This window comes from Pseudochaenichthys georgianus, chromosome 10 (genome assembly GCF_902827115.2).
Source record: "Pseudochaenichthys georgianus chromosome 10, fPseGeo1.2, whole genome shotgun sequence".
In the NCBI taxonomy this organism is placed as follows: domain Eukaryota; kingdom Metazoa; phylum Chordata; class Actinopteri; order Perciformes; family Channichthyidae; genus Pseudochaenichthys; species Pseudochaenichthys georgianus.
In genome coordinates, this window is record NC_047512.1 from 8,108,970 (window position 1) to 8,124,979 (window position 16,010).

The 16,010-nt window shown below is 41.9% G+C and overlaps 1 protein-coding gene across 2 annotated transcripts in view; it reads right to left on the reverse strand.

Annotated features, from left to right (window-relative positions):
- Window positions 1–3,864: 3,864 nt before the first annotated feature.
- Window positions 3,865–16,010, reverse strand: part of tapt1a (transmembrane anterior posterior transformation 1a) — a 35,881-nt gene continuing 23,735 nt past the window's right edge. For both annotated transcript variants that reach the window (XM_034093062.2, XM_034093061.2), the window contains 3 exons: window positions 14,918–14,994; window positions 12,440–12,615; window positions 3,865–6,176 (listed from right to left, as the gene is read on the reverse strand). In XM_034093062.2, the coding sequence (XP_033948953.1) occupies window positions 5,860–6,176; window positions 12,440–12,615; window positions 14,918–14,994 (570 nt within the window). In that variant the 3' untranslated portion in view covers window positions 3,865–5,859. The remainder of the gene's footprint in view (window positions 6,177–12,439; window positions 12,616–14,917; window positions 14,995–16,010) is intronic.

The window sequence follows — 16,010 nt, forward strand, 5'->3', positions numbered from 1 at the left end:
AAGACTAAAATGGTTATATTCCCAAAACTGTACTCAAATACAGTTCTTGAGTAAATGTTTTCAGTTACGTTCCATCACTGCTTGTAAGTTCTCCAATGTATGCACTTCTTACTCGGCTTCATCTGTCTCTAGTTTCTTTGCAGAACTGTGCAGTGGTCCTCAGGCTTTACAGTATTTCACTTCCCACAAGCACACTACCTCTCTCCTCTCCCATCAACAGGGGCTCTGTATTCAGGACCTTCAACCTCCCCGGACAGAGGACACCTGAGGAGCAGCTGGAGGAGCGCTGTGATTGGTCGAGCCGTGGCCAGGTGGGCTCTGCTTCTGTCTCTCTGCACAATAACATCACTGTCCTCTGCAGAGCGCGGGGCCCCGCATCCTGGAGACAAGGGGCCCCTGTCTGTAAACCTTTGATCAGCGATTGTGAGCACCTTTATTAACTGAACACACACACACACACACACACACACACACACACACACACACACACACACACACACACACACACACACACACACACACACACACACACACACACACACACACACACACACACACACACACACACACACACACACACACACACACACACACACACACACACACACACACACACACACACACACACACACACGAGGGGCAGATGGTTCATGTGCGACCTAAACTGAGGGGGTAATAATGTGCTTTTTACATCCTGCTATAACAGTGTATCAGGTACCAGTAAAACATAAGTGGGAAGAACAAAGGAGTAACTATTGGACTTTTTGAGGAATACATTACACTTTAAAAGGGACAGTTCACCCCAACATATAATACATAACATGTTCCTCTTACCTGTAATGGTATTTAAGTCAGAAACAGCTTTATTGGTTTACACACACAGTGAATTTGCTTTGGTGTATAATGGTGAAACAAAACATTTCTAATGGTGTACCACAAGGTTCTGTTTTAGGACCACTTTTATTCTCCATATATATTAACAGCGTAGGTGATAATGTGGATGAAGCTACTTTACATTTTTATGCGGATGTACTGTGCAGGTCCCTCCATTCAGGAGGCTGGTGTTAAATTACAGGCTGTTTTTAACACTATTCAGACTCAGCTCTCTGAGCTTAAGCTCCTTTTTAAATGTTGATAAAACCAAGGTAATGCTATTTTCTAAAGCAAAAAAGACACCAGAGCCTGTTTTAGATATTGTAACTACGCAAGGAACAAAACTTGAAGTTGTTGCCTGTTACAAATACCTTGGTATCTGGCTTGATGATTGTCTCTCTTTTAAACTTCATGTCAATAACCTGCTAAAAAAACTGAGGGTTAGGCTAGGTTTCTTTTTCAGAAACAAGTCCTGCTTCTCGCTTGAGGCCAGGAAAAGGCTAGTCACTGTGACCTTTTTACCTGTGCTGGACTATGGGGATCTGGTCTATATGAATGCACCTGCCAATTGCCTGGTCAAGTTAGATGCTGCGTATCACAGCGCACTGAGATGTGTGACAAACTGTAAAGCATTAACCCATCACTGTACCCTGTATGCAAGGGCTGGTTTGCTTTCACTAACTGTACGGAGGCTCAGTCACTGGTACATTTTTATATACAAAGCCATGTTAGGGAAACTTCCATCTTATATCTGCTCCCTGATCTCACGGAGAATTGTAAGTGGCTACTGCCTGAGATCGAATGCTGTGGTTTTATTAAATGTGCCAACTGCTAGGACTGTCTTAGGGAAGACAGCTTTTAGATGCGCAGCTCCTCTGTCTTGGAATAGTCTGCAAATTAAATGGAAACTGAACAATCTGGTGCCACTAAATGTTTTTAAAGCTCGGTTGGATGCTACTCAATCGGAAGCTATTGGTACCTGTTTATGTGGATAATTATGTAAATGATGCTGGATGATGTCCTTTTGTTGTTCTGTTTATGTTTTTATGTTTCATGTGGAACTACTTGAGCAGGTCTCCCTTGGAAAAGAGATCAATGATCTCAATGGGATTTTATCTGTATAAATAAAGGTTTGAAAATGAAAATGAATACATTAACACATTAAGTGGAATTAAGTTCGTATACAAAGAAGTAAGTACAACAAGAATCTGATAAACCACTCCAACACATACAGCAGTAAATCAGAACCTCAGATTGTTCTGCTGTGAGTTGCAGTGTTGGAGATCTCTGACTTGGATTTTAATCGTCAAGGCGACAAAAAATACCGTGGAAAACTCAACAGTAATTACTGGATTCTGCACTGATAACGTTTTGGGGGAAAGCGGTGTAAACTGAACAGATATTCTGCAAAACATATGAAGTCTTTACTGTTTTAATAACCTAGTTTTAGTAGGTCTAATTAGTACTCCCTTGTTAACCATGTCTCGTTTTCTGTTTTAGTAGCTGTCAGAGGCGATAAGAACCTTATTGGTACTTACTTTATACAACACTATTACACTGTAAACCAATGTACTCAGGAAATTGCCAATGCTCTCTCTCCTCATTATGTTTCGAAGCAATCTGCATTTAAGGGATTGTTTTATTCTCTTAATTAGTTCCTGCTGAAATGTATCTTCCTCTGCGTCTTCACAATGAAGTGAGGTCTTTCTGAGCTCATCCTCAACATCTGTCCGTCATGCCGGACCCTCTCCAAGTATTGCTCCTCCTCCTGCAGTGCTTCCTGTACGCTGAAGCTGCTCTGTGTTCAGCGGGTTGTAAGGAGATTATCCCTGACCTGAAACTGCTCAGCTGAGCGTCTCCGCCTCGGGACAGGTGAGCGTCTCCGCCTCGGGACAGGTGAGCGTGTCCGCCTCGGGACAGCTGAGCGTCTCCGCCTCGGGACAGCTGAGCGTCTCCGCCTCGGGACAGCTGAGCGTCTCCGCCTCGGGACAGGGGAGCTCCTCCATGGAGTAAACCCCACTGACTGTGTTGGATTGTTTTATATACGTTTATAGCTGCTCTTTGTGTCCTCTGTTATCCAAGCCATGAGCTGTAATCCTGCACTTTCTGAATCAGGAAATATGTAGAGTTCTTTAGTTTGACTCAATGTCCACTTACTAGTTTCATCTGAGGTTTTCACAACATCACAGTGAAAAGAGTCAAGGATTATTTATAGAAAGCCAAAACATAACACAAGTAATGTCATAACATGTTTAGAGCGTGTCTAGTGCATGGCCGTTTCTCAATGTTGAGTATACCTGCTGCAGAGCCACTATTTCAAGTATGCTAGGTCATCGAGTGGCGCCGAAGGACTGTTTAAATGCCCAGCAGGTCTGCCTGGGCAGTAGGTCTGGGCCCAATGTATTTTTTTATTTTATATTTCAGATTTTTTGGAGGTTATCCAATTAAGATTTGTAGTTCTGTTTTAGGACCCACCCCAAAGAGCAACTGAAAAAATCTGCAGACAAAATTAGAAAAAAGAAATTCTCTCAATTTTCAATAATAGCTTCTATTATTAAATGAACTTTCTCTGATGGATTTGCTTTAAGTCCTCAGTTACATCAACACAAATACATAACTAGACGACACGATGATTGTTAAATAGCTGGTTTCCACTTAATAAAACAAAGTCATTTCCAAATTCCACATTTGTATCTGATGTATTCATTTAGTTTGTCTTTTTGTGAACTTTGAATGTTGAGGATCCAGACAAATGGCTCGGACCGATTCCAGACTGCAGACTGAGTACATTTTCATTCCATTTCAAACCTTTATTTAACCAGGTGGTCCAAGTGACGTCAGCAAAACACCCTGAGTCTGAAGTTAAACTTAGTCGTGGTTTCAAATCGTAGTTGGTTTCATCGTGACTCCAAACCAGGACGATAACTAAACCGCAACACGTCTGAACTCAAACGTCTTCTGATGATATGACTTCAAAGTGAAACCACACACTTGTAAAAACCAACTTTTATTCATTCAAAATTGGGCATTTTCATACAATATTGATCGAGGTAGGAATTAAATAATGAACCAAACAGAAGAAATAAAGCAGGCAGTGTCACGGACCAAACACACACAAAGCTCTGAGGAGAGTTACATATTATTATATCACAACGGCAGCTCCTAAAATAGAACAATCCTTCTTATTACAATGGTAATAATGAACATCTCTCCAAGTGAACTCTTAGCATGTGTTCCTTTATATATAATCTTTCTGTTTAAAGTCAAATCTGACAACTTCAAAAACATATGACATAGGATTGTGTTATTACAGAGTAGAAAAGTAATTAGGACATTTCACTTCTGCGTAGACTATTTAAAATGTTAGTTGTTATATTGATCTGTATAGTTTAGCTAAACGACTGCAAAGTGTAACCTCGTGAAGTCGGCATGGCACCAAGCGCGTACCATTATTTATTAAAGCGGATAAAAAAAGTCAGTTTTGAAACTAAATATGTGGCTGCTGCTGGAAATGTATGGCCTCAAAGTCAATTGTAAAACTGTTTTAATGTTAAGAATAATACATTATGTTGCGCTTAACTACAGACATGGCTGACGAGTGAAAGCTGGAAGATACACCTGCTCTTTAACATGTTGCATTTATAGATTTTACATAGCAATACAAGTTTCAGTCGTAGCAAATCAAATATAAAACAAACATGCAAAAAAAAAAAAAAGGCATTTTGTTTTGGAAATAGTGCTTCTGTTTTTCTGTAAACATTAGAACATTACCCCAGAGTCAAATGAGAAACGCGCCCCGTCGTATTTAAGACAATACGGTCCATTAGTGCAAACACTCGTCACTCGCCAAGTGAGATCAAACGGTTAGTTTTGTACTGATGAGGATCCTTTAGTGACGTCGTCTGTAGGCTGTGTGAAGGAAGGGCACTCACTCACTCACTCACTCACTCACTCACTCACTCACTCACTCACTCACTCACTCACTCACTCACTCACTCACTCCATCTAAACGTGAGGGAATAAAACGTCCTTTTAAATGATTACGGCCTTCGTGGGACTGGGGTTGTGATTTCTGAGCTGAGCGGGTAATAGAGCGAGCATCATATATATAAGATATAAATATTATTATCAGTGTGTGTGACTGCTCGGGGATCGGTTTTGGCTTGGCCAATAATAAAACAATAAACGTTGTGGACCTTCGTCATGTGGTGTGTACAGTATGTGACTCATTTATTAAAAAATGATTCGTTTGTTTTTCCCGTGAGAACACAAATGTGAACTTTTGCAGTTACTTGTGAAAAAAAAGGCAGACATTTTGTTTTTCTTTCTTTCTGTTTTTTTTTTTTCCCCCCGGAACTTCTCTAATGGATGTAATGACACTTTGTGTGGGTCACAAGCCTCAGGTCAGTACTGAGCCGAATCCAGATGTAGTGGACCTCAGCGTCTGACTCCAAAGGCTCGGCTGTTATAATATATAGTTTTAAAGACGCTGTTATTTCTAATTGTGTGGATGTATGAGGACACCTGATGAATACACTCGTTGAGTCCGGTGACCAGGAAGCGCCCAACGAGTGAAGAATGATTCAGGCGTGTCCTTTAATGTCAGAGTTTGTTTTGCTGAGCGATCCGAGACGTTTCTCTCTCTGCTCTCAGTGCTGCTCAGACAGGAAGTGCTCTCACGCTCACACACACACACACACACACACACACACACACCGTTTCTCACACCTGCACACACACTCCTCACACTCCTGACAGTTCCTCCTGAGCTGCTCGGTCTCTCTGCCGAAGTTTACTTATAAAACTTCTCGACTCTTCCACAGCATCAGGATTGTCTCATGTTCACAATAACTTTCTGTCCTGCATCCTAATAAATACCTCTCTCTCTTTCTCTCTCTCTCTCCATCTGCTGATTGGCCAGGGGCCGGGCTGAGCTGCTCCGCTCTTCGTCTCCCCGAATGTTCCTCGTGTTCGTCGCTCCGCTCCTCAGTCGATGCGGTTCCCACAGATGGTGAAGCGGTCGATCTCCAGCAGGTCTTTGTTGGGAGTCCTGTGCTTCAGTTCAGTCGCTGCTGCTGCTGCCTCCCCCTCCCCCTCCTCCTCCTCTTTGGAGAGGGGGGGTGCAGGGGGCTCAGGTTCAGGGGTGGGAGTCGGGGGGCGGGGGGGTGTAGCAGCGGGGGAGTGGTCAGCAGGTTGGGGGGGAAACAGGTCAGTCCTGGGGGAGGGCTGCGTGGTCACAGAGCAGGAGGAAGAAGGGGGGGGGCTGCAGAGGGTGACGGGGGCCGGCTCCATCTTGGATTCACCTGGAAGGAGGAGAGGAAACAAGGACGTTATTTAGAGTCGTCCAGATGTTGCTTTGTTTGGGCACTTTTGTTTGCATCCATTTCATTTGATCAATACATATATTTTCACCAGAACACCTGGTTTATGTTTCTGCAACAGATGAAGCAACTCTGAGTTAAGCTTTAGGAAAATATAGGAGAATCACGTTGAGGGAGCGAGGAGGAATCTTCCAGATCATTCTGAGAGAGAAGATACAGTCGAGCAGAGGGTGGACACACACACACACACACACACACACACACACACACACACACACACACACACACACACACACACACACACACACACACACACACACACACACCCACAACACACACCACACACACACACACACACACACACACACCACACACACACACACACACACACACACACACACACACACACACACACACACACACACACACCACACACCACACACACACACACAACACACACACACACACACACACACCACACACACACACACACACACACACACACACCCACACCCACACATCACATCAGAGACCCTGGATATCAACATGGCCGTCTGCAGAGACCAGCCTCAGGTCTCCAAACCCTCGCTGTAGACAACTGAACCCACAGATTTGATACTGCAACGATAGGTTCTTGAATATGGTGTTAAAACTATTTCAAATATTACCGAGGCTATAAAAACCAGAGAACTGAATATTAGAAACTTCAGGTTGTGTTATTTATTACCTTTAGTTCTCCCTGAATAAATCAACGGGATGAAATTATAATATGCATGCCTGTTGATTTCCTCCCGACTCTCCGTCTTCATTTGCTTGAGTTTCACTTTGATTCATTTCCGAACGCCAGGATGAGACGAAACAATATCTGTGTTTACTAGCGAGCATCAGTGGAGCCGATATCTCTCAGAAGTGATTTAGGATCTTAACCGAGAAAAAACAACGGAAACCGGTCAAATATGATGCCAATAAATGCTTTATATTAGCTGGTGGTACGGTAAAGTGTTATTAAATGACAATCTTTTTTGTATTTGTTATTATTAGTGCGAATGCTGTATACAGCATTCCACTATAGTACTTCAAAACTTTATTCTTCCTCTTATTTCAGCCAATACTTTAGCTCTCCATAACTTCAGCTTATTTTCAGCTACAGAAACCATTCAAATATTAAACTATTCAGCCTTTTCAGCAATTGATAAGAAACATTCAACTTTTTCAAAAATATTTCATACTTTTTGAAATATTCAGCTTTTTAAACTATTTTTGTAACATTGAAGTCAATGGGAGATGCCTTCAAATCCACTTTTCCTACACTTTGCGCCAAATGCATCTCCTTCCACATAATTTCAGCCAGACACTTCATTCCAACTTTCAAATGATCACAATACCTTCAGCTATAAAACTTGTATAAAATAATTTTGATATCTTTCAACTTTTTCAGATATTGGAATTAGTTTGGAGCTTAGCAGAGAGGCTTTTTCCAGATCTTAACATTGGAGTGGATGGAGCAGCTCATTAACTCTAGAGTGCTTTGATCTCAAAACAGAGTGCAGCGGTGCCTGAATTCTCCCCCAAAAATGTTTTAAACTTGCCATAATTCCCAAACCCTACCCTCCTCAGACATATTTTTTCATGGAAAACGTAGGAAAACCTCTCCTAGCTTGGAAAATAAGAAAACATTAAGAAAACATATTAAACAAAATGCCTCTTGAGGGCATTAAGTGACAAAAACGTTCAACATTCCTCCATTGAAGCCCATTGTAATTTCAGGCAGATATTTCCTCACGGTAGCAGCCGCACACCTTTAGTTAAACTGCCAAAAAGGCCACATTATTAACCCAAAACTACACAAAAATTACACTTCAGATACTGAACTTCCTTGACATGCTTCACGTTTTGAAATTTCACAGATATCTGTTACGGTTCTTCCACAAAACGTTCACATGTAAGAGGTTCATCTCTCATTCAGAACAATGGAAACCTGTGATCTCTACAGAGCTCGTTAGCTCAACTAGAAACACCTGTGTCATGGAACACGATGATGTCATCACTCCAACTGACATGCAGCAGACTTCAACAGTCCAGCTGTGAAAACATCTCACAGACAGACAGACAGACAGACAGACAGACAGACAGACAGACACACACACACACACACACACACACACACACACACACACACACTCTCAAACACAGATACACACACGCTCCCTCTCTCTCTCACACACTCCCCCTCTCTCTCCATAGTTTTTGAACAGGTGGCAAAATGGTCAGATATATAACTCAATGCATTCTTATGGGACGCAGTGCTGCAGTTGGTTGTCTTAAATCTCTGGATACACACACAGGTGTTCTGATTGGGTGCTCAGGAACAGAAACAAACACTGACAGACTGGAGTTTAACAGACTGTCTCAGCCTATTATTTTCTGTCTGATGGAGACTTCATACTGACTTCAACGGGTATCCACATGTTTTATACATTATTGGTGACGTATGGTTTTAGTCGAAAAGTTTGCAGTTCAAATATTCTTCTGCTTTCTCAAGCCTTTTTACTTTCTTTTTTCATCTTAATACAAATTAATTCACTACTACTTACATCTGATATTTAACTCCTTCAGCCTATTTTCAGCTGCAGAACCCATTCCACTATTACATTATTCAGCTATTTCAGGACATCAAGGCTATACATGTTGTTGTTTATACCTTTTTAAACATTTTCTTTTAAATATTAAGCTTTTTCTGCATTTTTTTTAGCTAAAAGCAGCTACCATTCAGCTAATAACATATTCAGCTTTTTCTGCATTTTCAGCTAAATTCAGCCATAAATGTTCACAGTTTCCAGCATTCGCACGCATTTTCTGCAAGAAATGCATTTTCTAGTTCATTTAATACACCCCTCTCTTTCTCTCCACGTGTACAGGAAGTCCGTAAGACGGCATATTACACTGTATATAAGAAGTGTGTTTTCAAACTGCAGCAGCGCAGCGTTGTCAGCATCTCCTCTGGAAGATATGTGATCTTTAATAAAAGTTAAACACCAGATGGGGCTTTATGACGGCTGACGTGAAGCCGCGCATTACCCATCACGTGTGTGAATCACTGTGAAGACATGCAGGAGGACGCGATGAGAGCATCAGCAAGTGAAGCTGCAGAACGAAGCTCTAATGTTACACGGTGAACATGTGCTGGTGGCTGGTTCGAGTCCCAGCAGCTGAGGTAGTTCTTATTAAACTGTTTGTTGGAGCATGGCGCCCTGAGCCGAGCAGCAGCTGCTTCTGAGGAACAGACCGCTGACACACAGACGCTGTGGAGCTCTGATGGGATGCTCCGTCAAGGTCTCTGTCCTTTAAAGCTCCGGCTCTGCGGGGGATGATACTGCCCCCTGCTAATCTGAGTGTCCTATCGTACCTGGGTGTGTGTGTGAGCTACAGGGCCGCTTTAACCGTTGGTCAAGAATCTAAATAAATGTTAGTGAGGAGATTCATATGTAAATACTTGAACGCTGGAATTACGGTTTGATCAGTTATTGAAGTCGGTCACAGAAAATCATTTCTAGGACGTCAATGCTTCTAAAGACTGCTACGGCCACTACTCACCATTACTTTCATAATGATTGTTTTATCATTTGGTAAAGAAAATACCAGAAATTGTTAAGGGAAAAAGCCCTGCGCAATTTATTTGAATGTCTGGGGTGAAACCCAAATATTTAAGTTACTGCTGGGAATATTTTGGAGGTATTGGATGATGACATTAGGGCTGCTCGATTATTGCAAAAATCATAATTTCGATTATTTGGGTCAATAATTGATATCAGGATTATTAAAAACGATTATCCATTTACTTTTGAAACATCCATTTATTGAGTATGTTTTTAACAGTTGATTACCCTGAACTTTAAATATAATTCACCTGAAAAACCAATAAAAATAAATAAAAATAAATAATCGTTTTATTTCCATTATGTTGTTTTTAATAATCGTTGCAAGCCAAAATCGTAATTGCGATTAAAATACGATTAATTGAGCAGCCCTAGATGAAATGTCACCTGTCGTCACGGCAACATCTCGATAATGTTATTCAACATTATTGATTACAAGTGGAGATAAACTTTGATGATCAAATCAAAATGTTCAGCTTTAATTGTGACAATTTACTGTTTTTGTTTATTATAACTGAATTATAAAAAAAAATGTATTGGGCCAATTATATTATGCATTTTTTCCAACATTAAAGGTGGGGTAGGTAAGTTTCAGAAACCGGCTCGAGTGCACTACAATTTGAAAGTACACAGCTGAAAAGAATCTGCCCCTTCCTTCAGACTTCCTCCACCTCCTCCAACACACATGAACGCGCACATGACGTCAGCAGACTGGTGAAAGTGGCCGCCTGTTGCTGGCGAGTCATCGAAGTACTGCTGCAATGCACGCCCAATGAGGGCACACCCAATGAGGGCACGAGATACATTTGTGCGTGCACGAGATGGAACGCTGACAGACAATCGTGCTTTTTACAGTATTACGGCTTCCACAGATGACATTTTTTTATGGATTTGTTGTCAAAGCACTTCAGATATTCATTGCTATCGGGATGTTAAGAGCATTCCATGGAATATAACAAAAAGTGTATCTCGAGCCGGTTTCTGAAACTTACCTACCCCACCTTTAAATAGAAAGAATAATTGTAAGTTTCAGCACAAGACTGGAAACTAAATGCTGGCACATTTTGATGGACTTCAACAACACTGCAGAGAATGATGATAAGGTTTACATACTAGGTTTGTTTTGTCAATCTGTGGGAAACAACATCAAATCAGTTTCAACCTTTTCAATCAAACTGCATCTTTGATTTCTGCTCCACACGACACTGAGCTTCTTCCTGCTGACAGATCTGTCTCCAACGAGTGTCAGCTATACGACAGAATGTAAATTAAAATGTCAGCTAAATGCCTAAACATGTTATTATTCTTCTCTGATGCGAGTTTGGTCAAATGTGCTGCAAGAAACAGACATTTAAATATTATTGTTTTCCATCTTATTTTGATATACAAACAACCACAGTGCTTTGTTTTCATAGATCATTATAAGCCATTCCTGTTGTGTTAGAGAGAGTGTGGCAAAGTGCAGAGACAGAGGAAGCATCCAGCGGGAGTCAGAGAGCAAATAGTTCATCAGAAAGATGAAATCCCAGGACGTCTCATTTACTCGATTCCTGAACACCACACGCTCACGCTCTCTGCACTTTGCATAACTTCAAAATAGGAAGCCGCCTCTGATCTGTGGACATATTTCAAGCTGATGCCGTGACACACACACACACACACACACACACACACACACACACACACACACACACACACACACACACACACACACACACACACACACACACACACACACACACACACACACACACACACACACACACACACACACACACACACACACACACACACACACACACACACACACACACACACACACACACACACACACACACACACACACACACACACACACACACACACGATGTTTAAAGTTTAACTTCTTCATGTGTGTCTAATATTATAGTTCACTTTTCATTCAGGAAGTATGACGCTGCACTGTCAGTATGCTTCTCCTTGTTTGTGATTGGTCAAATGTTGCTAGCCCCGCCCCTTTCGTGTGAACGCGCTCTCAGCCAGACAGAGAAACCCTGGCTTGAGTTACTGAGTTGATAACCAGCGTCTTGGGACCGCTTAGCGAGAGCGCGTTTGTTTTGGATTAGGTAAGCCGGGTAACTCAAATATATCCAGGTTCTGTTGAACTGGATTCGTAGTACAGGCCTCAGCGCATCTCAATGTCTAATGTGCCAGCATTTAGTTTCGGGGTGTTGGTTAAAACATGTTTGTGATTCAAAACAGATCTTATGTTAACAGCTAGGGACTTATTGGAAACTATTTGGTGTGTTATTTAATAAAAAGCAGCTACACGTACACTGGCAAACCTACCACTTACTAGATCAAAGAAGAACATAATCCTCCCGTATAACAAGTACAGATGTATTTATATACTGCATACACTGCTTTCCTTGAGTATAAGACCCCCAATAGTTTGTGAGGTTTATCATTGGAGCTGCAGAAGTTCATCACTACAGGCGACACCTCTCACATTGTTATTATTAAAAGTAGTAGTATGTGATTTAATTTGAGGGTACTGCATAGGTTGATGTTAACAACAGGGTCAGTTTTATTAAAGTGTTTTATTTATACCTGGAGGAGTGGGACAGCTGGCTTCCGCTCTGCTTGGAGTTTTACTGGAGGAGGTGGAGGAGGGTGGAGGGGGGGCCGGCGTCTCAAACAGTTTGTCCTCCATGTTGGCTCTCTTGACGTAAACACAGGACTTCCCCAGCAGCACGATGCTGTTCAACACTTTGAGAGTCACCAGCCTGGAGAGGGAGACGGCCGGTTAGAGAGGGGCACTTCTGACGGGAAGTAGTTAACAGGAAATAAAACGCTTTGCATTTCTTCAATAACTTCTCTGGAGCTTTAACAGTCTACAACAGTGGAGAGAAGAAACAAATAATTATTTATATTTGATGTATTTTTCTTTTATTCTCAAAAACACAGTGGGCCAAAATAAAAAAATCGGTACTAGTCGAGGGCCGGACTGGTTCAATGTGTATTGCAAAACTTATTGAAATGAACTCATTGCACATATTAAACCTGGAACTAACAAAGCTTAAATGATTGCCTATAAAAACAACATTAAATAATCAGTTGCATTTCTTATGATTACATTTTCCCACAGACCAACAACAACTAAGAAAGAACAAACCAAACATGCCCTGTTGTCGCAAGAAATAAAGTGCAACAGGAAACATCCATTGAACTCAGGTTGCTGCTCTGATGCTAGCTCAAGCAGATACTTGGCATCTCATCTCGGGTGCAAGTTCATCAATGTTTGGGCTCAGGCTCTGAGCGGAGGAGACCCTCAGGATGGAGTGAAGGTGTGCGTGCAATATACCGGCGGGCCAGATCTAATAGTAATTAGAAATTATCCTGCAGGCCGAAATTAAATCCACCAAGGGCCTGATTTGGCCCCCGGGCCTTGAGTTTGACACATGTGCTCTATATGTATGTTGCATTGTTGGAGTTGCCTGGGATTTATGAGAGATTTATATTTCCAACAATTACGCTATAACTATTTTGCCATGACAATAAAGCCTTTGAATCCATGAAGCTTACATGTATTTCTGTCTATTTTTTGATAGCAGTTATGATTGGTGGAATTAACCAATCACAGAATAGTGTGACATTTTTTTACATTAGCATGTCTGCTTTTGTTTAGCAGTTTAAGCTTCTGCTAATTTGGTTGATGGATTAGCACCAAGCTATGAATTCTGGCACATTTGAATGAAAATACTAGGGCTGTCCCGAATACCATTTTTCGGGCTCCGGATATTCGGTAGTAATCAGCAGCGAATATTCGACCCGAATATATAACCCAATTTGTGTTCTTTGAAATTTAAAAGGATATTGCATTGTGTTTGTTACTTTCGTTGCAGTTGTATATTGTCATAAGTGTAATTTGGCTTCCTATTTTGTATGGACATGCTTTTATTTTGAAGGAGAGTTAGCGCTGTTGACAGGAAGTTGTTGTTGCTATGGAAACAACGTGACGGAGATTAACGGAGAAAAGTCATATCTACATATAAAGACGGAGAAAGTAAACGATAACGTTTATGGTTAAGTGTTATCACAAGCTCTTACGTTGATATTGGAGATTTCAATAAATTCAATTTGAAAAAAAAAAAAAACCGAATAACGAAATTAAAACCTGAATAGTACTCCAACGAACGAATATTCGGGTACAGCCCAAGAAAATACACAAAAAACCAGCAGTAGGATTTTAGTTGTAACTGAACAGCCTCCCTCCAGTTACTCAGAGTGTTGTTGAGCCGCTTCAGTTTAAATGAATCTCCTCTTCCATCTGGTTTCGATCGCCACTGCTCACATTTCCCCTCTGACACCCGGATGTTGAAGTGCACCATCCTTCATGTGTTTCTTAGTTTTGCTATGAGGCTCAACCTCTGACCCGGGACTCTGAGACGGACACATTTGGGTCTGTGGAGCACCGCTCGCCGTGACAGAGTGTTTCAGAGCGGGAGCAAGGCTATTTTTAAATCAGGGGGTGGGGGGGAAGGCCAGAGATGGCACTGGAGATGACAACACTGTATTCTTCCCCCTGAGGGAAACTCTTCAATGGTACGAGCCCGATGGGATCCGGCAAACGAGAGTGAGCGGGGCAATCAGAGAGAGGACATGAGGGCGCAGTGTTAATACTTATGTAACTGTGTGTTTATAACTGAGCCTGCATGTGTCACTGTGACTCTGTGAGCACGTCTGTATCCTGCACAGAACAGTCTCTGTGCATGTTTAACAAGCTAGAGTTAACGAAACATGCATAAATCTACTTTTATTTGTCGAAGAGGGCGGGGATAACAACATATTTTCACCAGTGCACGAACAACCAATATCATTTTCAGCCTTTGTATCGCCTCTTGAGCTACATGTTCACTGTCAGATTAAAATGCATGCAGCATATGAAACATGAAATGTCCTACTCAGTGTAGAGCAATATACACGAGGCTTAAATGCTCACGAGGGCTCCTTCAGTTTCAGATGCAATCATATTAAATAGTTATAGTTATAATATTAAATTCAACAGTATAATGTTAATAGACTTACCCGAGATAGCAGAGGAACACGCACGTGTACGACAGAGCTCCCTGCACCTTCACCGAACTCATCACCACTCGGATGAGCTGTCAAAACATTCAAAAGAAGAATTAACGGACAATCTGACAGGGGAAATAAAAAGTACATTTCAAAAGGATTAGGGCCATCAGGAAGCTGCGGTCAGGTTCAGTCAGACAACTCGTGTGTTTCTTAATATGTTTATTAGAAGCAGCATATAGTTTGAGTGTGGCGTCTAGGTTCGGGCCTCATCACTCCACAGATGTACAAAGAACATTGAGTGATGATTAGATAACTATCCCCCGAGCCTACAGGTGGAGCTGGGGTGAAAGCTGGGCTGGTGGTGGGGCACGCGAGCAGCAGCAACATGAAACACAGCAGCAGGAACATGAACGTAGCATTAGCACGTGAACACCGCAGTGGCAGCAGCAGCGTAGCGAGGCAGGAAGACCTGGCAGCTTAAATAGAGCGGCATGTTTAGGAGAATGTGATTGGTTGGTTGTAAGAGGGACGAGGCGTGTCACGTGTTAATGCATCATTGGTGCTCGAGTTGACTGCCTGAACTCGCTCGCAGGCTTCGCCCCATTTGTGTCAGTACAGTACGTTTTTATTTGAAATACTCTGATATGAAAATGATGTCCTTGCACACAAGTGTTTAATATCACTTGAACATTCACGTATGTGTGTGCCAGTGTAAACAGGACGCAGATAGCACAGCTGGACATGTGCACATATAACCATTAGTAGCACGATAACATGGAATTTAAATGCAAAACAGTTGTTAGCTAAGTGTTTTTGATTCTGGAAAATGTGATATGTGATAGCGTAAGGAATCAAGGGAGAACGTTTTGTGACCGATGAGAACAAATCAGAAAACAGCCCTGGGTGTCTATAGCCGCTTTCACACCAAGTACTTTGCCGTACTTAGTTCCCAGCACTTAGTTCCCAGCACTTAGTACCCCCATGGAACTAAAGAGCAGATCGCGTTCACACCGAAATAAGTCCCTGAGGGAAGATTACGCAAATTAAGCCGCTGACATCACTTCTTCTTCTTCTGCTTTGGGTTTACTGGCAGGACGCAAAC